This window comes from Heptranchias perlo, chromosome 7, assembly GCF_035084215.1.
Source record: "Heptranchias perlo isolate sHepPer1 chromosome 7, sHepPer1.hap1, whole genome shotgun sequence".
NCBI classification, from domain to species: domain Eukaryota; kingdom Metazoa; phylum Chordata; class Chondrichthyes; order Hexanchiformes; family Hexanchidae; genus Heptranchias; species Heptranchias perlo.
In genome coordinates this window covers 85,723,058-85,743,023 of record NC_090331.1, presented here as the reverse complement: position 1 = coordinate 85,743,023, position 19,966 = coordinate 85,723,058, and the positions used below count along the sequence as shown (strand labels likewise).

The 19,966-nt window shown below is 54.1% G+C and overlaps 1 protein-coding gene across 4 annotated transcripts in view; it reads left to right on the top strand.

The window, feature by feature from the left end:
- LOC137323927 (collagen alpha-1(XVIII) chain-like) overlaps nucleotides 1-19,966 on the top strand; it is a 377,865-nt gene that overhangs the window by 161,071 nt on the left and 196,828 nt on the right. For 2 of the 4 annotated variants that reach the window (XM_067988018.1, XM_067988016.1), the window contains exon 1: nucleotides 2,776-4,069. The exons of 1 other annotated variant lie outside the window; for it this stretch is intronic. In XM_067988018.1, coding sequence (XP_067844119.1) covers nucleotides 3,139-4,069 — 931 coding nt within the window. In that variant the 5' untranslated portion in view covers nucleotides 2,776-3,138. One more of the 4 variants, XM_067988019.1, reaches the window with a different exon arrangement.

The following is a 19,966-nucleotide window of genomic DNA, read 5'->3' as shown; positions in this document are numbered from 1 at the left end:
TGATCCCATCAATTTATAATAACTTGGAATGAAGCATGTCCCAAATACTCTTCGTTCTTCGAAAATGCTGCTTATCAATGTCAGCATTTCTTTCGCTATTTTATCACAGATTTAAAAGAAAAAAGAAAGCCTTGCATTTATATAGCGCCTTTCGTGATCTCAGGACATCCCAAAGCACTTTACAGCAAATTAAGTACTTTTGAACTGTAGTCACTGTTGTAATGTAGGAAACGCGGCAGCCAATTTGCGCACAGCAAGATCCCACAAACAGCAAGAGATAATAATCTGATAACCTGTTTTTAGTGATGTTGGTTGAGGGATAAATATTGGCCAGGGGATAGGGGAAAACTCCCCTGCTCCTCTTCGAAATAGTTCCATGGGATCTTTTACGTCCCCCTGACAGGGCAGATGGGGCCTGGGTTTAATATCTCATCCCTCAGTACTGCACGGGAGTGTCAGCCTAGATTAAATGCTCAAGTTTCTGGAGTGGGACTTTAATCCACAACCTTCTCACTCAGAGGCGAGAGGGCCACCCACTGAACCATGGCTGACACTGCTGGATTCACACAGCAAGGCGGCAGCTCATTCACTGTTTAAACAGACATACTTAGCCAAGGTGAGCTCCCTTTCCATCTTCCCTACATCCTATCAAACCTGTGTCGAGGCTTGTCCGATGTGTCTTCAGTTTTGTTTCGACAGTGGGTATCTGTGCTCAAGTTTCATAACAGACCCAGCCCATTAAATGTTCCATAATTGTACCATTTCCTGCGGTCAGGCAGGCTTGTGATCAAGCTTCTGCAAAGCACCGTGTTTGGGCAGGGAGAAAGGGGAAGGGAAATGCACACAGATACTGCACCTTCAATTTGCAGAAAATGTTTTGTCTTTTATTGAGACGCCTGCAGTCTCCTTGGTTGTTGTGGGAACTCTGAAGAGAAAATTAAAATTAATGCCTATCAATTAGATATCGTGGAATTTGAGATTCTGTAAATTAGATGGATCTGTTTTTTTTCTCTCTTTCCTCACTCTCCTCTCCTTTCTCCTCTCTCACTCTCACTCTCCTCTCCTATCACTTTTGTCTCTTTCATCTCGTTCCTCTCTCATTCCTTTTGCTCCTCTCCCTCTTACCTTTCCACTCTCCATTCCTCTCCTTTCCCCTCTCCATTCCTCTCCTTTCCCTCTCTCTTTCCTCCCCCTCTCTCTTTCCTCCCCCTCTCTCTTCCCTCCCCCTCTCTCTTCCCTCCCCCTCTCTCTTCCCTCCCCCTCTCTCTTCCCTCCCCCTCTCTCTTCCCTCCCCCTCTCTCTTCCCTCCCCCTCTCTCTTCCTCCCCCCCCTCTCTCTCTCTCTTCCCTCCCCCCTCTCTCTTCCTCCCCCCTCTCTCTTCCTCCCCCTCTCTCTTCCTCCCCCTCTCTCTTCCCTCTCTCTTCCCTCCCCCTCTCTCTTCCCTCTCTCTTCCCTCCCCCTCTCTCTTCCTCCCCCGCTCTCTCTTCCCCCCTCTCCCTCTCTTCCTCCCCTCTCTCTCTTCCTCCCCCCTCTCTCTCTCTCTCTTCCTCCCCCCTCTCTCTCTCTCTCTCTTCCCTCCCCCTCTCTCTTCCTCCCCCTCTCTCTCTTCCTCCCCCTCTCTCTCTTCCTCCCCCCTCTCTCTTCCTCCCCCCTCTCTCTTCCTCCCCCTCTCTCTTCCTCCCCCTCTCTCTTCCTCCCCCTCTCTCTTCCTCCCCCCCTCTCTCTTCCTCCCCCCCTCTCTCTTCCTCCCCCCTCTCTCTTCCTCCCCCCCTCTCTCTTCTTCCCCCCTCTCTCTTCCTCCCCCCACTCTTCCTCTCCCCCCCCTCTCTTCCTCTCCCCCACTCTCTTCCTCCCCCCCTCCCTCTCTTCCTCCCCCCCTCCCTCTCTTCCTCCCCCCCTCCCTCTCTTCCTCCCCCCTCTCTCTCTCTTCCTCCCCCTCTCTCTCTCTTCCTCCCCCTCTCTCTCTCTTCCTCCCCCCCTCTCTCTCTTCCTCCCCCTCTCTCTCTTCCTCCCCCCTCTCTCTTCCTCCCCCCCCTCTCTTCCTCCCCCCTCTCTCTTCCTCCCCCTCTCTCTCTCTTCCTCCCCCTCTCTCTCTCTTCCTCCCCCTCTCTCTCACCCTCCCCCCCTCTCTCTCTTCCTCCCCCCCCTCTCTCTCTTCCTCCCCCCTCTCAATTTCCCATCTCTCTGTTTGTGGGACCTTGCTGTGCACAAATTGGCTGCTGTGTTTCCCTACATAACAACAGTGACTACACTTCAAAAGTACTTCATTGGCTGTAAAGCACTTTGGGACGTCCTGAGGTTGTGAAAGATGCTATATAAATGCAAGTTCTTCAAAAAAAAATGTTTATTGATCAGATTGCTGTATTTCGAGGCATTTAATAATGCACATAAAAGTGAGACGGGAACACTTTGAAGTGTGCACTCGAGGCCCGTGTGTGTGTGTGTGTGTGAGTGTGTGTGGGTGTGTCAGTTGGCAGTAGAAATGAGCTGGGACTGCAGAGTGAAGTGGGTGCAGAGAGCTTTGTGTGTTATCTTTTTATAAACCGAGAATGTTTGCCAGAGAGCTCAAGACACAGGGAGCTGGTTTGTTTGAAGGCAAATGAGCGCAGGCAGCGGAGGGTTAACAGCATCACCAAGTGGGGCTTGGCTTTTGAAATGGGAAGTGTAAAGGATAAAGCGTGTTAATTCACAGGAGGCGGGGGAGAGAAGAGGAGGAGCTCTCCAAGATTTCGAGCCAGATTGGCTGCAAGTTTTAGCAAAGTATTCCGTCTGGGAACAGATGCAGAGACAAGAGAGAGGGAGAAGGTATTCCTAATTGTTCGGCAGGATTGCAGGCCAGATTCTGAGCAGCGTAAGAGCTTTTGCAGGATCTGGTTTCTTTAAGCAGCAGAGTCCATTCCGTGTGGAACTGAATGATTTGACTCCCAGCTCCGTTTCACACTCATTAACCTTATCCAAGGAGTGTTGACTGCAAGGAACCAATGAAGAGGAGGCTGCAGTTGAAGCCCATCTAGCCCCACCCCCTCTCTCTGGGTTTTTATGGTGCGAAGGGCATGTGTGTGTGTTCATTGTGGGGCATGTTAATATTAACACCAGGACTCTGAGCACATCCAGGGTTGTGAGGCTCAGTCAGCTGGAATGAGTGCATCAGTTAGACTTGTGGCGGTTTGCCTTCTGTGTGTCGCTATCCCTGATGCTTGGTGCTGGTTGGATTGGTTTGGAGAAGGGAAGAAGGCGACAACGACCCTGGAGCCCACACTGCCTGTGGTCACGCTACAGACGGTCACCTCATCCTCCGCCAATCGGTACAGCACTGGACGCGACCCTCCAGTCAAGCCGGGAGAGGACAACATTGGAACGGGGCAACCTACCGCTGAAACTCTCCGAACCACAGCTGGACCGCAGGACGTGGGGCGTCGGACAGACTCTGGGAGCTTGCTGAAAGAAAAGGAGGTGACGACCCCTCCTCCTCGGGTAACCGCCGGTGCTACAGCAACCACCTCTGAGACCCCCAAGGTGGGAGAAGACGGGCAAGAGGAGAACATCGCCGGGGTCGGTGCTAAGATACTGGACGTGGCGGAAGGCGTCCAGGACTTGCTTCGGTCCTGGGACAGAAGGGCAAACGCAACGGCCAAACCAGAGATGCCACTTACGACGGCGACCGTAGGAAGGGCAGCAGAAGAAGCATCTCCTGCGCTGCCTGAGCAGCTGAAAGATTCCACAGCAACGAGTTCAACTCCAGGCCAAATGAGGACTGTAGACACCAAGGTTAGCCCACCGTCAAAGCCGACTGCAGCTACCAGCAACGGGACAGTGCATGAAGTGACAACAGCTTCACCTGCAAGCCAGACTTTCACTGCCACAGAACCATCGTCCTCATCCATCTCCACCTCATCTGCCTTCGCCTCAACCGACTCCTCCTTCATCTCCTCCTCATCCAATTCCTCTTCCTCCTCCTCCTTGTTTACTACAGCAGTGGCTACTGAACGGCCAGAGCTGGTCAGCGATCCAACAGCAGCCTTCTCAAAGCATCCATCGCTAAAGCGACCCTGTGGCTTTCGCTGTCCAGGTAGCATTCTTAGGAAGCTCCTACCGCCAGCTAAACGGCAGCACATTAATTTGACGAAAGGCAGGTTTCTCGCGGGAGGGGAATCCGGTTGGGGCACCTGGCCTGAGCCGCGGAAGGACAATCGCGGAGTTGCGAATGGCGCCCTGGCAGTCGGAGGATCTGTATCGACTGGTGACGCACAGGCCGCAAGGACAGAGGACCGAATGCATGAAGCCACCCAATCTCAAATGGCGGGGCCTTTGACTAATCAGCTATCCCATGATGCTCTAGAACGTAGCCACAAAATGTCGGCCGGGAAGGGTGGTAACCACGGGAACTGGAGTGTTAGCCAATCACCTCTCAGCGATTCGAGTGCCAATGATTTCTCTAGGCATGATGGGATAGTGCTGGATAATTTAAGCCGAACTAATAACCTGGTGTTTAATCAGAATGCGACTAATGGTGTGCTGGGTTACTCTGCTGCTACTGTAGAAGCTAAACTAGATTTACTAACACCTACTAAGGCTTCTGATCCAGGTTTCCGGGGCAATGTTTCTCTACCTCATGCTACTGGGACCGCGCCTGAGTCCGGACCTCCCGGGCCCACCGACTGCACTCCTCTGCCCCCCGCCTTGAATTTCTGCCGCAAGCTGGGTTACGGGAGCATGCGCCTCCCGAACTACCTCCACCAGGCCAGCGCGGCAGAGATCCAGGATGCCATGCACAGCTGGCAGGCCCTCCTGCCCTCGCGCTGCCACCCCAGCCTGGAGCTGTTCTTCTGCCTGCTGCTCGCGCCGAGGTGCGACTCCCCCACCCGCCTGCCGCCTTGCCGTGGGTACTGTGAGGCCTTGCGGGACGACTGCTGGACTGTGTTAGCGGGCGGGAGTCTCCACCTGCCCTGCCACCCTCTCCCCGACGAAGAGGAGGGGGACGCGTGCCTATCTCTCACTGTTAGCAGAGGTAAACAAAACAAACCCCCCGCCCCACCCCCATCAGGCTATGCACGGGACTCTGAGGTGAGGCACAAGATACCGTCCGTCAGCAAAATGCTTTCAGCGCTTGTTAAGATGTTTTAAAAGTTGAACTCAACAACAATTTGTATTTATGCAGTGCCTTTAACGTAGTTAAAACGTCCCAAGGCGCTTCACAGGAGTGTTATCAAACAAAATTTGACACCGAGCCATATAAGGAGATATTAGGACAGGTGACCAAAAGCTTGGTCAAAGAGGTAGGTTTTAAGGAGCATCTTAAAGGAGGAGAGAGAGCTGGAGAGGTTTAGGGAGGGAATTCCAGAGCTTAGGGCCTAGGCAGCTGAAGGCACGGCCGCCAATGGAGCAGTGATTATAATCGGGGATGCGCAAGAAACCAGAATTTGAGGAGTGCCGAGATCTCGGAGGGTTGTTTGGCTGAAGGATGTTACAGAGATAGGGAGGGGCAAGGCCATGGAGGGATTTGAACACAAGGATGAGAATTTTAAATTCGAGGTGTTTCTGGACTGGGAGACAATGTAGGTCAGTGAGCATAGGGGCAATGGGTATAATCACTGTAATCGGGAACCGTTTGATCTCAAAATTGGAATGGAAAATGTGTTCTTTAATTATACTCACTGATGAATGCCCAGATCGTGCCAAGGCCAGCCATGTATCAGTGACTCCGGATTTAACGGTACAGTTCCGCTTTAATGGCGTGGAACCCCTTTTATGGGTTTTCGAACTCTGAAACGGTTGTCTAGGTTTCGAATGGCCTTCCATTCCTGACCCAGACTCCACCTGGTGGGTCCCAACTCAAGCTGTTCCTGCTGCAGCCAATCAGAGGTCACCCAAGCGTCCTGATTCACGATCTCCCGGTTACAGTAAATATTAATGGTTTGAAGAGAAGTTTTGTTTCTTGGAATTACTTCAGCAAGAAGTTGATGGGTTTTAAGGGTCTAAAAGTGGGCTCACTTCAGAACTACATTCCAGCTTTAATGGACACTGAAAACATGTTCTGTTTTTAAACTTGCAGCACTTATCCAGTGAAATCGGTTCTGAGAACAGGCAGGACCAACTGCGCCTGACAGAAGCATATGTCCTGTTAGTTGATTAGGAGTGGCTACGGTGGAGGTGGAGGTGTGGAGGGTGTCTGTAGGATTGTGTGTGTGTTTGTGTAAGAGTGTAAGTTTGTAAGGGTGTGCGTGGGTGTGTGTAAACGGGTCTGTATGGGTGTAGGGATGTGTGTGAGTGTGTTTTCATGTGTGAGTTGAGTGAGTGTGTGTAGGGATATGTGTGAGTGTGTCGAAGTGTTTGTGTGTGTGTGTATATGTAGGGGTGTGTGTGTGTGTGAGAGTGAGCGAAGGAGTCTGTCTGAGTGAGTGAGTGAGTGAAGGTGTGTGAGAGTGAGTGTGTGAAGGGGTGTGTGTGTGTGAGAGTGAGTGTGTGAAGGGGTGTGTGTGTGGGAGTGAGTGTGTGAAGGGGTGTGTGTGTGAGAGTGAGTGTGTGAAGGGGTGGGTGTGTGTGAGAGTGAGTGTGTGAAGGGGTGTGTGTGTGAGAGTGAGTGTGTGAAGGGGTGTGTGTGTGAGAGTGAGTGTGTGAAGGTGTGTGTGTGTGAGAGTGAGTGTGTGAAGGTGTGTGTGTGTGAGAGTGAGTGTGTGAAGGGGTGTGTGTGTGTGAGAGTGAGTGTGTGAAGGGGTGTGTGTGTGTGAGAGTGAGTGTGTGAAGGGGTGTGTGTGTGAGAGTGAGTGTGAGAGGGAGTGTGTGAAGGTGTGTGAGTGTGAGAGCGAGTGTGTGAAGGGATGTGTGTGTGAGAGTGAGTGTGAGAGCGAGTGTGTGAAGGTGTGTGAGTGTGAGAGCGAGTGTGTGAAGGGGTCTGTGTGTGAGAGCGAGTGTGTGGAGGGGTGTGTGTGAGAGCGAGTGTGTGAAGGGGTGTGTGGGTTAGTGTGAGCATGTGAAGGAGTGTGAGTGTGTGAAGGGGTGTGTGTGTGAGAGTGAGCATGTGAAGGGGGGTGTGTGTGAGAGTGAGCGTGTGAAGGGGTGTGAGAGTGAGCATGTGAAGGGGTGTGAGTGAGTGTGTGAAGGGGTGTGTGGGTGTGAGAGCGAGTGTGTGAAGGGGTGTGTGGGTGTGAGAGCGAGTGTGTGATGGGGTGTGTGTGAGAGTGAGTGTGTGAAGGGGTGTGAGAGTGAGTGTGTGAAGGGGTGTGAGAGTGAGTGTGTGAAGGGGTGTGAGAGTGAGTGTGTGAAGGGGTGTGTGTGAGAGTGAGCATGTGAAGGGGTGTGTGTGAGAGAGTGAGTGTGTGAAGGGGTGTGTGTGAGAGTGAGCATGTGAAGGGGTGTGTGTGAGAGAGTGAGTGTGTGAAGGGGTGTGTGTGAGAGTGAGCGTATGAAGGGGTGAGAGTGAGTGTGCAAAGGGGTGTGTGTGTGAGAGTGAGCATGTGAAGGGGTGTGTGTGAGAGTGAGTGTGTGAAGGGGAGTGAGTGTGCAAAGGGGTGTGTGTGTGAGAGTGAGCATGTGAAGGGGTGTGTGTGTGAAGTGGAGTGAGTGTGTGAAGGGGTTTGTGTGTGAGAGTGAGTGTGTGAAGGGGGGTGAGTGTGAGAGTGAGCATGTGAAGGGGTGTGTGTGTGAGTGTGAGCGTGTGAAGGTGTGTGTGAGAGTGAGTGTGTGACGGGGTGAGTGTGAGAGTGAGGGTGTGAGTGTGAGCGTGCGAAGGGGTGTGGGTGTGAGTGTGTGAAGAGGTGTGTGTGAGAGAGTGAGTGTGTGAAGGGGTGTGTGTGTGAGAGTGAGTGTGTGAAGGGGTGTGTGTGAGAGTGAGCGTATGAAGGGGTGAGAGTGAGTGTGCAAAGGGGTGTGTGTGTGAGAGTGAGCATGTGAAGGGGTGTGTGTGTGAGAGTGAGTGTGTGAAGGGGAGTGAGTGTGTGAAGGGGTTTGTGTGTGAGAGTGAGCATGTGAAGGGGTGTGAGTGTGAGTGTGTGAAGGGGTGTGTGTGAGAGAGTGAGTGTGTGAAGGGGTGTGTGTGTGAGAGTGAGTGTGTGAAGGGGTGTGTGTGAGAGTGAGCGTATGAAGGGGTGAGAGTGAGTGTGCAAAGGGGTGTGTGTGTGAGAGTGAGCATGTGAAGGGGTGTGTGTGTGAGAGTGAGTGTGTGAAGGGGAGTGAGTGTGTGAAGGGGTTTGTGTGTGAGAGTGAGTGTGTGAAGGCGTGTGAGTGTGAGAGTGAGCATGTGAAGGGGTGTGTGTGTGAGTGTGAGCGTGTGAAGGGGTGTGTGTGTGAGAGAGTGAGTGTGTGAACGGGTGAGTGTGAGAGTGAGCGTGCGAAGGGTGTGTGTGTGAGAGTGAGCGTGTGAAGGGTGTGTGTGTGTGAGCGTGTGAAGGGGTGTGTGTGTGAGAGTGAGTGTGTGAGAGAGTGAGTGTGTGAAGGGGTGGGTGTGTGTGAGAGTGAGTGTGTGAAGGGGTGGGTGTGTGTGAGAGTGAGTGTGTGAAGGGGTGGGTGTGTGTGAGAGTGAGTGTGTGAGGGGGTGGGTGTGTGTGAAAGTGAGTGTGTGAGGGGGTGGGTGTGTGTGAAAGTGAGTGTGTGAAGGGGTGTGTGTGAGAGCGAGTGTGAAGGGGTGTGAGAGTGAGTGTGTGAAGGGGTGGGTTGTGTGAGACTGAGTGTGTGAAGGGGTGGGTGTGTGTGAGAGTGCGTGTGTGAAGAGGTGTGTGTGTGAGAGTGTGCATGTGAAGGGGGGTGTGTGTGAGAGTGAGCGTGTGAAGGGGTGTGAAAGTGAGCATGTGAAGGGGTGTGAGTGAGTGTGTGAAGGGGTGTGTGGGTGTGAGAACGAGTGTGTGAAGGGGTGTGTGGGTGTGAGAGCGAGTGTGTGATGGGGTGTGTGTGTGAGAGTGAGTGTGTGAAGGGGTGTGCGAGTGAGTGTGTGAAGGGGTGTGCGAGTGAGTGTGTGAAGGGGTGTGCGAGTGAGTGTGTGAAGGGGTGTGAGAGTGAGTGTGTGAAGGGGTGTGTGTGAGAGCGAGTGTGTGAAGGGGTGTGTGGGTTAGTGTGAGCATGTGAAGGAGTGTGAGTGTGTGAAGGGGTGTGTGTGTGAGAGTGAGCATGTGAAGGGGGGTGTGTGTGAGAGTGAGCGTGTGAAGGGGTGTGAGTGTGAGAGTGCGTGTGTGAAGAGGTGTGTGTGTGAGAGTGTGCATGTGAAGGGGGGTGTTTGTGAGAGTGAGCGTGTGAAGGGGTGTGAAAGTGAGCATGTGAAGGGGTGTGAGTGAGTGTGTGAAGGGGTGTGTGGGTGTGAGAACGAGTGTGTGAAGGGGTGTGTGGGTGTGAGAGCGAGTGTGTGATGGGGTGTGTGTGTGAGAGTGAGTGTGTGAAGGGGTGTGAGAGTGAGTGTGTGAAGGGGTGTGAGAGTGAGTGTGTGAAGGGGTGTGAGAGTGAGTGTGTGAAGGGGTGTGAGAGTGAGTGTGTGAAGGGGTGTGTGTGAGAGTGAGCATGTGAAGGGGTGTGTGTGAGAGAGTGAGCGTGTGAAGGGGTGTGTGTGAGAGTGAGCATGTGAAGGGGTGTGTGTGAGAGAGTGAGTGTGTGAAGGGGTGTGTGTGAGAGTGAGCGTATGAAGGGGTGAGAGTGAGTGTGCAAAGGGGTGTGTGTGTGAGAGTGAGCATGTGAAGGGGTGTGTGTGTGAGAGTGAGTGTGTGAAGGGGAGTGAGTGTGCAAAGGGGTGTGTGTGTGAGAGTGAGCATGTGAAGGGGTGTGTGTGTGAAGTGGAGTGAGTGTGTGAAGGGGTTTGTGTGTGAGAGTGAGTGTGTGAAGAGGGGTGAGTGTGAGAGTGAGCATGTGAAGGGGTGTGTGTGTGAGTGTGAGCGTGTGAAGGTGTGTGTGAGAGTGAGTGTGTGACGGGGTGAGTGTGAGAGTGAGGGTGTGAGTGTGAGCGTGCGAAGGGGTGTGGGTGTGAGTGTGTGAAGGGGTGTGTGTGTGTGAGTGAGCATGTGAAGGGGTGTGAGTGTGAGTGTGTGAAGGGGTGTGGGTGTGAGTGTGTGAAGGGGTGTGGGTGTGAGTGTGTGAAGGGGTGTGTGTGTGAGTGAGCATGTGAAGGGGTGTGAGTGTGAGTGTGCGAAGGGGTGTGGGTGTGAGTGTGTGAAGGGGTGTGTGTGTGTGAGTGAGCATGTGAAGGGGTGTGAGTGTGAGTGTGTGAAGAGGTTTGTGTGTGAGAGTGTGCATGTGAAGGGGTGTGTGTGTGAGAGTGAGTGTGTGAAGGGGTGTGTGTGAGAGTGAGCGTATGAAGGGGTGAGAGTGAGTGTGCAAAGGGGTGTGTGTGTGAGAGTGAGCATGTGAAGTGGTGTGTGTGTGAGAGTGAGTGTGTGAAGGGGAGTGAGTGTGTGAAGGGGTTTGTGTGTGAGAGTGAGTGTGTGAAGGCGTGTGAGTGTGAGAGTGAGCATGTGAAGGGGTGTGTGTGTGAGTGTGAGCGTGTGAAGGGGTGTGTGTGTGAGAGTGAGCATGCGAAGGGTGTGAGTGTGAGAGTGAGCGTGTGAAGGGGGTGTGTGTGTGAGCGTGTGAAGGGGTGTGTGTGTGAGCGTGTGAAGGGGTGTGTGTGAGAGAGTGAGTGTGTGAAGGGGTGGGTTGTGTGAGACTGAGTGTGTGAAGGGGTGGGTGTGTGTGAGAGTGAGTGTGTGAAGGGGTGGGTGTGTGTAAGAGTGAGTGTGTGAAGGGGTGGGTGTGTGTGAGAGTGAGTGTGTGAGGGGGTGGGTGTGTGTGAGAGTGAGTGTGTGAGGGGGTGTGAGTGAGAGCGAGTGTGAAGGGGTGTGAGAGTGAGTGTGTGAAGGGGTGGGTGTGTGTGAGAGTGTGCATGTGAAGGGGGTGTGTGTGAGAGTGAGCGTGTGAAGTGGTGTGAAAGTGAGCATGTGAAGGTGTGTGAGTGAGTGTGTGAAGGGGTGTGTGGGTGTGAGAACGAGTGTGTGAAGGGGTGTGTGGGTGTGAGAGCGAGTGTGTGATGGGGTGTGTGTGTGAGAGTGAGTGTGTGAAGGGGTGTGAGAGTGAGTGTGTGAAGGGGTGTGCGAGTGAGTGTGTGAAGGGGTGTGAGAGTGAGTGTGTGAAGGGGTGTGTGTGAGAGAGTGAGTGTGTGAAGGGGTGTGTGTGAGAGTGAGCGTATGAAGGGGTGAGAGTGAGTGTGCAAAGGGGTGTGTGTGTGAGAGTGAGCATGTGAAGGGGTGTGTGTGTGAGAGTGAGTGTGTGAAGGTGTGTGTGAGAGTGAGTGTGTGACGGGGTGAGTGTGAGAGTGAGCGTGCGAAGGGTGTGAGTGTGAGCGTGCGAAGGGGTGTGAGTGTGTGAAGGGGTGTGTGTGTGTGAGTGAGCATGTGAAGGGGTGTGAGTGTGAGTGTGTGAAGGGGTGTGGGTGTGAGTGTGTGAAGGGGTGTGTGAGTGAGCATGTGAAGGGGTGTGTGTGTGAGAGTGAGCGTGTGAAGGGGTGTGAAAGTGAGCATGTGAAGGGGTGTGAGTGTGTGAAGGGGTGTGGGTGTGAGTGTGTGAAGGGGTGTGTGAGTGAGCATGTGAAGGGGTGTGTGTGTGAGAGTGAGTGTGTGAAGGGGAGTGAGTGTGTGAAGGGGTTTGTGTGTGAGAGTGAGTGTGTGAAGGGTGGTGAGTGTGAGAGTAAGCATGTGAAGGGGTGTGTGTGTGAGTGTGAGCGTGTGAAGGTGTGTGTGAGAGTGAGTGTGTGACGGGGTGAGTGTGAGAGTGAGCGTGCGAAGGGTGTGAGTGTGAGCGTGCGAAGGGGTGTGAGTGTGTGAAGGGGTGTGTGTGTGTGAGTGAGCATGTGAAGGGGTGTGAGTGTGAGTGTGTGAAGGGGTGTGGGTGTGAGTGTGTGAAGGGGTGTGTGAGTGAGCATGTGAAGGGGTGTGTGTGTGAGAGTGAGCGTGTGAAGGGGTGTGAAAGTGAGCATGTGAAGGGGTGTGAGTGTGTGAAGGGGTGTGGGTGTGAGTGTGTGAAGGGGTGTGTGAGTGAGAGTGAGTGTGTGAAGGGGAGTGAGTGTGTGAAGGGGTTTGTGTGTGAGAGTGAGTGTGTGAAGGGGTGTGTGTGTGAGAGTGAGTGTGTGAAGGGGAGTGAGTGTGTGAAGGGGTTTGTGTGTGAGAGTGAGTGTGTGAAGGGGTGTGAGTGTGAGAGTGAGCATGTGAAGGGGTGTGTGTGTGAGTGTGAGCGTGTGAAGGGGTGTGTGTGTGAGAGTGAGCATGTGAAGGGGTGTGTGTGTGAGTGTGAGCGTGTGAAGGGGTGTGTGTGAGAGAGTGAGTGTGTGAAGGGGTGAGTGTGAGAGTGAGCGTGCGAAGGGTGTGTGTGTGAGAGTGAGCGTGTGAAGGGGTGTGTGTGTGAGCGTGTGAAGGGGTGTGTGTGTGAGAGTGAGTGTGTGAAGGGATGGGTGTGTGTGAGAGAGTGAGTGTGTGAAGGGGTGGGTGTGTGTGAAAGTGAGTGTGTGAGGGGGTGGGTGTGTGTGAAAGTGAGTGTGTGAGGGGGTGGGTGTGTGCGAAAGTGAGTGTGTGAAGGGGTGTGTGTGTGAGAGCGAGTGTGAAGGGGTGTGAGAGTGAGTGTGTGAAGGGGTGGGTTGTGTGAGAGTGAGTGTGTGAGGGGGTGGGTGTGTGTGAAAGTGAGTGTGTGAAGGGGTGGGTGTGTGTGAAAGTGAGTGTGTGAAGGGTGTGTGTGTGAGAGCGAGTGTGAAGGGGTGGGTTGTGTGAGAGTGAGTGTGTGAAGGGGTGGGTTGTGTGAGAGTGAGTGTGTGAAGGGGTGGGTGTGTGTGAAAGTGAGTGTGTGAGGGGGTGGGTGTGCGCGAAAGTGAGTGTGTGAAGGGGTGTGTGTGTGAGAGCGAGTGTGAAGGGGTGTGAGAGTGAGTGTGTGAAGGGGTGGGTTGTGTGAGAGTGAGTGTGTGAAGGGGTGTGAGAGTGAGTGTGTGAAGGGGTGGGTGTGTGTGAAAGTGAGTGTGTGAGGGGGTGGGTGTGTGCGAAAGTGAGTGTGTGAAGGGGTGTGTGTGTGAGAGCGAGTGTGAAGGCGTGTGAGAGTGAGTGTGTGAAGGGGTGGGTTGTGAGAGTGAGTGGGTGAGGGGGTGGGTGTGTGCGAAAGTGAGTGTGTGAAGGGGTGTGTGTGTGAGAGCGAGTGTGAAGGGGTGTGAGAGTGAGTGTGTGAAGGGGTGGGTTGTGTGAGAGTGAGTGTGTGAAGGGGTGGGTTGTGTGAGAGTGAGTGTGTGAAGGGGTGGGTGTGTGTGAAAGTGAGTGTGTGAAGGGGTGTGTGTGTGTGAGAGTGAGTGTGTGAAGGGTGTGTGTGTGAGAGCGAGTGTGAAGGGGTGGGTTGTGTGAGAGTGAGTGTGTGAAGGGGTGGGTGTGTGTGAAAGTGAGTGTGTGAAGGGGTGGGTGTGTGTGAAAGTGAGTGTGTGAAGGGGTGGGTGTGTGTGAATGTGAGGGGGTGGGTGTGTGTGAAAGTGAGTGTGTGAAGGGGTGTGTGTGTGAGAGCGAGTGTGTGAAGGGGTGTGAGAGCGATTGTGTGAAGAGGTGTGTGTGAGACTGAGTGTGAGAGCGAGTGTGTGAAGGGGTGTGTGTGAGAGCGAGTGTGTGGAGGGGTGTGTGTGTGAGAGTGAGTGTGTGATGGGGTGTGTGGGTGTGAGAGCGAGTGTGTGAAGGGGTGTGAGAGCGAGTGTGTGAAGGGGTGTGAGAGCGAGTGTGTGAAGGGGTGTGAGAGCGAGTGTGTGGAGGGATGTGAGAGCGATTGTGTGAAGGGGTGTGAGAGCGATTGTGTGAAGGGGTGTGTGTGTGAGAGTGAGTGTGAGAGCGAGTGTGTGAAGGGATGTGTGTGTGAGAGCGAGTGTGTGGAGGGGTGTGTGTGTGAGAGCGAGTGTGTTAAGGGGTGTGAGAGCGCGTGTGTGAAGGGGTGTGTGTGAGCGTGAGCATGTGAAGGGCTGTATGTGTGAGAGTGAGTGTGTGATGGGGTGTGTGGGTGTGAGAGCGAGTGTGTGATGGGGTGTGTGGGTGTGAGAGCGAGTGTGTGAAAGGTTGTGCGTGTGAGAGTGAGTGTGTGAAGGGGTGAGAGTGAGTGTGTGAAGGGGTGTGCGTGTGAGAGTGAGTGTGTGAAGGGGTGTGAGTGTGAGAGTGTGAAGGTGTGTGTGTGTGTGTGTGTGAGTGAGCGTGTGAATGGGTGTCTGTGTGAGAGTGAGCGTGTGAAGGGGTGTGAGAGTGAGCGTGTGAAGGGGTGTGTGAGAGTGAGCGTGTGAAGGGGTGTGTGAGAGTGAGCGTGTGAAGGGGTGTGTGAGAGTGAGCGTGTGAAGGGGTGTGTGTGAGAGTGAGCGTGTGAAGGGGTGTGTGTGTGAGCGTGTGAAGGGGTGTGTGTGTGTGAGAGTGAGTGTGTGAAGGGGTGTGTGTGTGAGAGTGAGCATGTGAAGGGGTGTGTGTGAGGGAGTGATTGTGTGAAGGGGTGAGTGTGAGCGTGTGAAGGGGTGAGTGTGAGCGTGTGAAGGGGTGTGAGTGTGAGAGTGAGTGTGTGAAGGGGTGTGTGTGAGAGAGTGTGTGAAGGGATGTGTGTGAGAGTGAGCGTATGAAGGGGTGAGAGTGAGTGTGCAAAGGGGTGTGTGTGAGAGTGAGCATGTGAAGGGGTGTGTGTGTGAGAGTGAGTGTGTGAAGGGGAGTGAGTGTGCAAAGGGGTGTGTGTGAGTGTGAGCGTGTGAAGGTGTGTGTGAGAGTGAGCATGTGAAGGGGGTGTGAGTGTGAGTGTGTGAAGGGGTGTGGGTGTGAGTGTATGAAGGGGTGTGTGTGTGTGTGAGCATGTGAAGGAGTGTGTGTGAGAGTGCACGTGTGAAGGGGTGTGAGTGTGAGAGTGTGTGTGTGAGAGTGTGCATGTGAAGGGGTGTGTGTGAGAGTGAGCGTGTGAAGGGGTGTGTGTGTGAGAGCGAGTGTGTGAAGGGGTGTGTGTGAGAGTGAGTGTGTGAAGAGGTGTGTGTGTGTGTGAGAGCGAGTGTGTGAAGGTGTGTGTGTGTGAGCGTGTGAAGGGGTGTGTGTGAGAGAGTGAGTGTGTGAAGGGGTGAGAGTAAGCGTGTAAAGGGGTGTGAGTGTGAGACTGAGTGTGTGAAGGGGTGTGTGTGTGAAGGGGTGTGTGTGTGAGCGTGTGAAGGGGTGTGAGTGTGAGCATGTGAAGGGGTGTGTGTAAGAGAGTGTGTGTGTGAAGGGGTGAGTGTGCGAAGGGGTGAGTGTGAGCGTGTAAAGGGGTGTGAGTGTGAGAGTGAGTGTGTGAAGGGGTGTGTGTGAGAGTAAGCGTATGAAGTGGTGAGAGTGAGTGTGCGAAGGGGTGTGTGTGTGTGAGTGAGCATGTGAAGGTGTGTGTATGTGAGAGTGAGTGTGTAAAGGCGTGTGTGGGTGTGAGAGCGAGTGTGTGAAGTGGTGTGAGAGTGAGCGTGCGACGGGGTGTGTGTGTGTGTGAGAGTGAGCATGTGAAGGGGGTGTGTGTGTGAGCCAGTGAAGGGGGGGTGTGTGAGCGTGTGAAGGGGTGGGTTGTGTGAGAGTGAGTGTGTGAAGGGGGTGTGTGTGTGAGCGTGTGAAGGGGTGTGTGTGTGAGCGTGTGAAGGGGTGTGTGTGAGAGAGTGAGTGTGTGAAGGGGTGGGTTGTGTGAGACTGAGTGTGTGAAGGGGTGGGTGTGTGTGAGAGTGAGTGTGTGAAGGGGTGGGTGTGTGTAAGAGTGAGTGTGTGAAGGGGTGGGTGTGTGTGAGAGTGAGTGTGTGAGGGGGTGGGTGTGTGTGAGAGTGAGTGTGTGAGGGGGTGTGAGTGAGAGCGAGTGTGAAGGGGTGTGAGAGTGAGTGTGTGAAGGGGTGGGTGTGTGTGAGAGTGTGCATGTGAAGGGGGTGTGTGTGAGAGTGAGCGTGTGAAGTGGTGTGAAAGTGAGCATGTGAAGGTGTGTGAGTGAGTGTGTGAAGGGGTGTGTGGGTGTGAGAACGAGTGTGTGAAGGGGTGTGTGGGTGTGAGAGCGAGTGTGTGATGGGGTGTGTGTGTGAGAGTGAGTGTGTGAAGGGGTGTGAGAGTGAGTGTGTGAAGGGGTGTGCGAGTGAGTGTGTGAAGGGGTGTGAGAGTGAGTGTGTGAAGGGGTGTGTGTGAGAGAGTGAGTGTGTGAAGGGGTGTGTGTGAGAGTGAGCGTATGAAGGGGTGAGAGTGAGTGTGCAAAGGGGTGTGTGTGTGAGAGTGAGCATGTGAAGGGGTGTGTGTGTGAGAGTGAGTGTGTGAAGGTGTGTGTGAGAGTGAGTGTGTGACGGGGTGAGTGTGAGAGTGAGCGTGCGAAGGGTGTGAGTGTGAGCGTGCGAAGGGGTGTGAGTGTGTGAAGGGGTGTGTGTGTGTGAGTGAGCATGTGAAGGGGTGTGAGTGTGAGTGTGTGAAGGGGTGTGGGTGTGAGTGTGTGAAGGGGTGTGTGAGTGAGCATGTGAAGGGGTGTGTGTGTGAGAGTGAGCGTGTGAAGGGGTGTGAAAGTGAGCATGTGAAGGGGTGTGAGTGTGTGAAGGGGTGTGGGTGTGAGTGTGTGAAGGGGTGTGTGAGTGAGCATGTGAAGGGGTGTGTGTGTGAGAGTGAGTGTGTGAAGGGGAGTGAGTGTGTGAAGGGGTTTGTGTGTGAGAGTGAGTGTGTGAAGGGTGGTGAGTGTGAGAGTAAGCATGTGAAGGGGTGTGTGTGTGAGTGTGAGCGTGTGAAGGTGTGTGTGAGAGTGAGTGTGTGACGGGGTGAGTGTGAGAGTGAGCGTGCGAAGGGTGTGAGTGTGAGCGTGCGAAGGGGTGTGAGTGTGTGAAGGGGTGTGTGTGTGTGAGTGAGCATGTGAAGGGGTGTGAGTGTGAGTGTGTGAAGGGGTGTGGGTGTGAGTGTGTGAAGGGGTGTGTGAGTGAGCATGTGAAGGGGTGTGTGTGTGAGAGTGAGCGTGTGAAGGGGTGTGAAAGTGAGCATGTGAAGGGGTGTGAGTGTGTGAAGGGGTGTGGGTGTGAGTGTGTGAAGGGGTGTGTGAGTGAGAGTGAGTGTGTGAAGGGGAGTGAGTGTGTGAAGGGGTTTGTGTGTGAGAGTGAGTGTGTGAAGGGGTGTGTGTGTGAGAGTGAGTGTGTGAAGGGGAGTGAGTGTGTGAAGGGGTTTGTGTGTGAGAGTGAGTGTGTGAAGGGGTGTGAGTGTGAGAGTGAGCATGTGAAGGGGTGTGTGTGTGAGTGTGAGCGTGTGAAGGGGTGTGTGTGTGAGAGTGAGCATGTGAAGGGGTGTGTGTGTGAGTGTGAGCGTGTGAAGGGGTGTGTGTGAGAGAGTGAGTGTGTGAAGGGGTGAGTGTGAGAGTGAGCGTGCGAAGGGTGTGTGTGTGAGAGTGAGCGTGTGAAGGGGTGTGTGTGTGAGCGTGTGAAGGGGTGTGTGTGTGAGAGTGAGTGTGTGAAGGGATGGGTGTGTGTGAGAGAGTGAGTGTGTGAAGGGGTGGGTGTGTGTGAAAGTGAGTGTGTGAGGGGGTGGGTGTGTGTGAAAGTGAGTGTGTGAGGGGGTGGGTGTGTGCGAAAGTGAGTGTGTGAAGGGGTGTGTGTGTGAGAGCGAGTGTGAAGGGGTGTGAGAGTGAGTGTGTGAAGGGGTGGGTTGTGTGAGAGTGAGTGTGTGAGGGGGTGGGTGTGTGTGAAAGTGAGTGTGTGAAGGGGTGGGTGTGTGTGAAAGTGAGTGTGTGAAGGGTGTGTGTGTGAGAGCGAGTGTGAAGGGGTGGGTTGTGTGAGAGTGAGTGTGTGAAGGGGTGGGTTGTGTGAGAGTGAGTGTGTGAAGGGGTGGGTGTGTGTGAAAGTGAGTGTGTGAGGGGGTGGGTGTGCGCGAAAGTGAGTGTGTGAAGGGGTGTGTGTGTGAGAGCGAGTGTGAAGGGGTGTGAGAGTGAGTGTGTGAAGGGGTGGGTTGTGTGAGAGTGAGTGTGTGAAGGGGTGTGAGAGTGAGTGTGTGAAGGGGTGGGTGTGTGTGAAAGTGAGTGTGTGAGGGGGTGGGTGTGTGCGAAAGTGAGTGTGTGAAGGGGTGTGTGTGTGAGAGCGAGTGTGAAGGCGTGTGAGAGTGAGTGTGTGAAGGGGTGGGTTGTGAGAGTGAGTGGGTGAGGGGGTGGGTGTGTGCGAAAGTGAGTGTGTGAAGGGGTGTGTGTGTGAGAGCGAGTGTGAAGGGGTGTGAGAGTGAGTGTGTGAAGGGGTGGGTTGTGTGAGAGTGAGTGTGTGAAGGGGTGGGTTGTGTGAGAGTGAGTGTGTGAAGGGGTGGGTGTGTGTGAAAGTGAGTGTGTGAAGGGGTGTGTGTGTGTGAGAGTGAGTGTGTGAAGGGTGTGTGTGTGAGAGCGAGTGTGAAGGGGTGGGTTGTGTGAGAGTGAGTGTGTGAAGGGGTGGGTGTGTGTGAAAGTGAGTGTGTGAAGGGGTGGGTGTGTGTGAATGTGAGGGGGTGGGTGTGTGTGAAAGTGAGTGTGTGAAGGGGTGTGTGTGTGAGAGCGAGTGTGTGAAGGGGTGTGAGAGCGATTGTGTGAAGAGGTGTGTGTGAGACTGAGTGTGAGAGCGAGTGTGTGAAGGGGTGTGTGTGAGAGCGAGTGTGTGGAGGGGTGTGTGTGTGAGAGTGAGTGTGTGATGGGGTGTGTGGGTGTGAGAGCGAGTGTGTGAAGGGGTGTGAGAGCGAGTGTGTGAAGGGGTGTGAGAGCGAGTGTGTGAAGGGGTGTGAGAGCGAGTGTGTGGAGGGATGTGAGAGCGATTGTGTGAAGGGGTGTGAGAGCGATTGTGTGAAGGGGTGTGTGTGTGAGAGTGAGTGTGAGAGCGAGTGTGTGAAGGGATGTGTGTGTGAGAGCGAGTGTGTGGAGGGGTGTGTGTGTGAGAGCGAGTGTGTTAAAGGGGTGTGAGAGCGCGTGTGTGAAGGGGTGTGTGTGAGCGTGAGCATGTGAAGGGCTGTATGTGTGAGAGTGAGTGTGTGATGGGGTGTGTGGGTGTGAGAGCGAGTGTGTGATGGGGTGTGTGGGTGTGAGAGCGAGTGTGTGAAAGGTTGTGCGTGTGAGAGTGAGTGGGTGAAGGGGTGAGAGTGAGTGTGTGAAGGGGTGTGCGTGTGAGAGTGAGTGTGTGAAGGGGTGTGAGTGTGAGAGTGTGAAGGTGTGTGTGTGTGTGTGTGTGAGTGAGCGTGTGAATGGGTGTCTGTGTGAGAGTGAGCGTGTGAAGGGGTGTGAGAGTGAGCGTGTGAAGGGGTGTGTGAGAGTGAGCGTGTGAAGGGGTGTGTGAGAGTGAGCGTGTGAAGGGGTGTGTGTGAGAGTGAGCGTGTGAAGGGGTGTGTGTGTGAGCGTGTGAAGGGGTGTGTGTGTGTGAGAGTGAGTGTGTGAAGGGGTGTGTGTGTGAGAGTGAGCATGTGAAGGGGTGTGTGTGAGGGAGTGATTGTGTGAAGGGGTGAGTGTGAGCGTGTGAAGGGGTGAGTGTGAGCGTGTGAAGGGGTGTGAGTGTGAGAGTGAGTGTGTGAAGGGGTGTGTGTGAGAGAGTGTGTGAAGGGATGTGTGTGAGAGTGAGCGTATGAAGGGGTGAGAGTGAGTGTGCAAAGGGGTGTGTGTGAGAGTGAGCATGTGAAGGGGTGTGTGTGTGAGAGTGAGTGTGTGAAGGGGAGTGAGTGTGCAAAGGGGTGTGTGTGAGTGTGAGCGTGTGAAGGTGTGTGTGAGAGTGAGCATGTGAAGGGGGTGTGAGTGTGAGTGTGTGAAGGGGTGTGGGTGTGAGTGTGTGAAGGGGTGTGGGTGTGAGTGTATGAAGGGGTGTGTGTGTGTGTGAGCATGTGAAGGAGTGTGTGTGAGAGTGCACGTGTGAAGGGGTGTGAGTGTGAGAGTGTGTGTGTGAGAGTGTGCATGTGAAGGGGTGTGTGTGAGAGTGAGCGTGTGAAGGGGTGTGTGTGTGAGAGCGAGTGTGTGAAGGGGTGTGTGTGAGAGTGAGTGTGTGAAGAGGTGTGTGTGTGTGTGAGAGCGAGTGTGTGAAGGTGTGTGTGTGTGAGCGTGT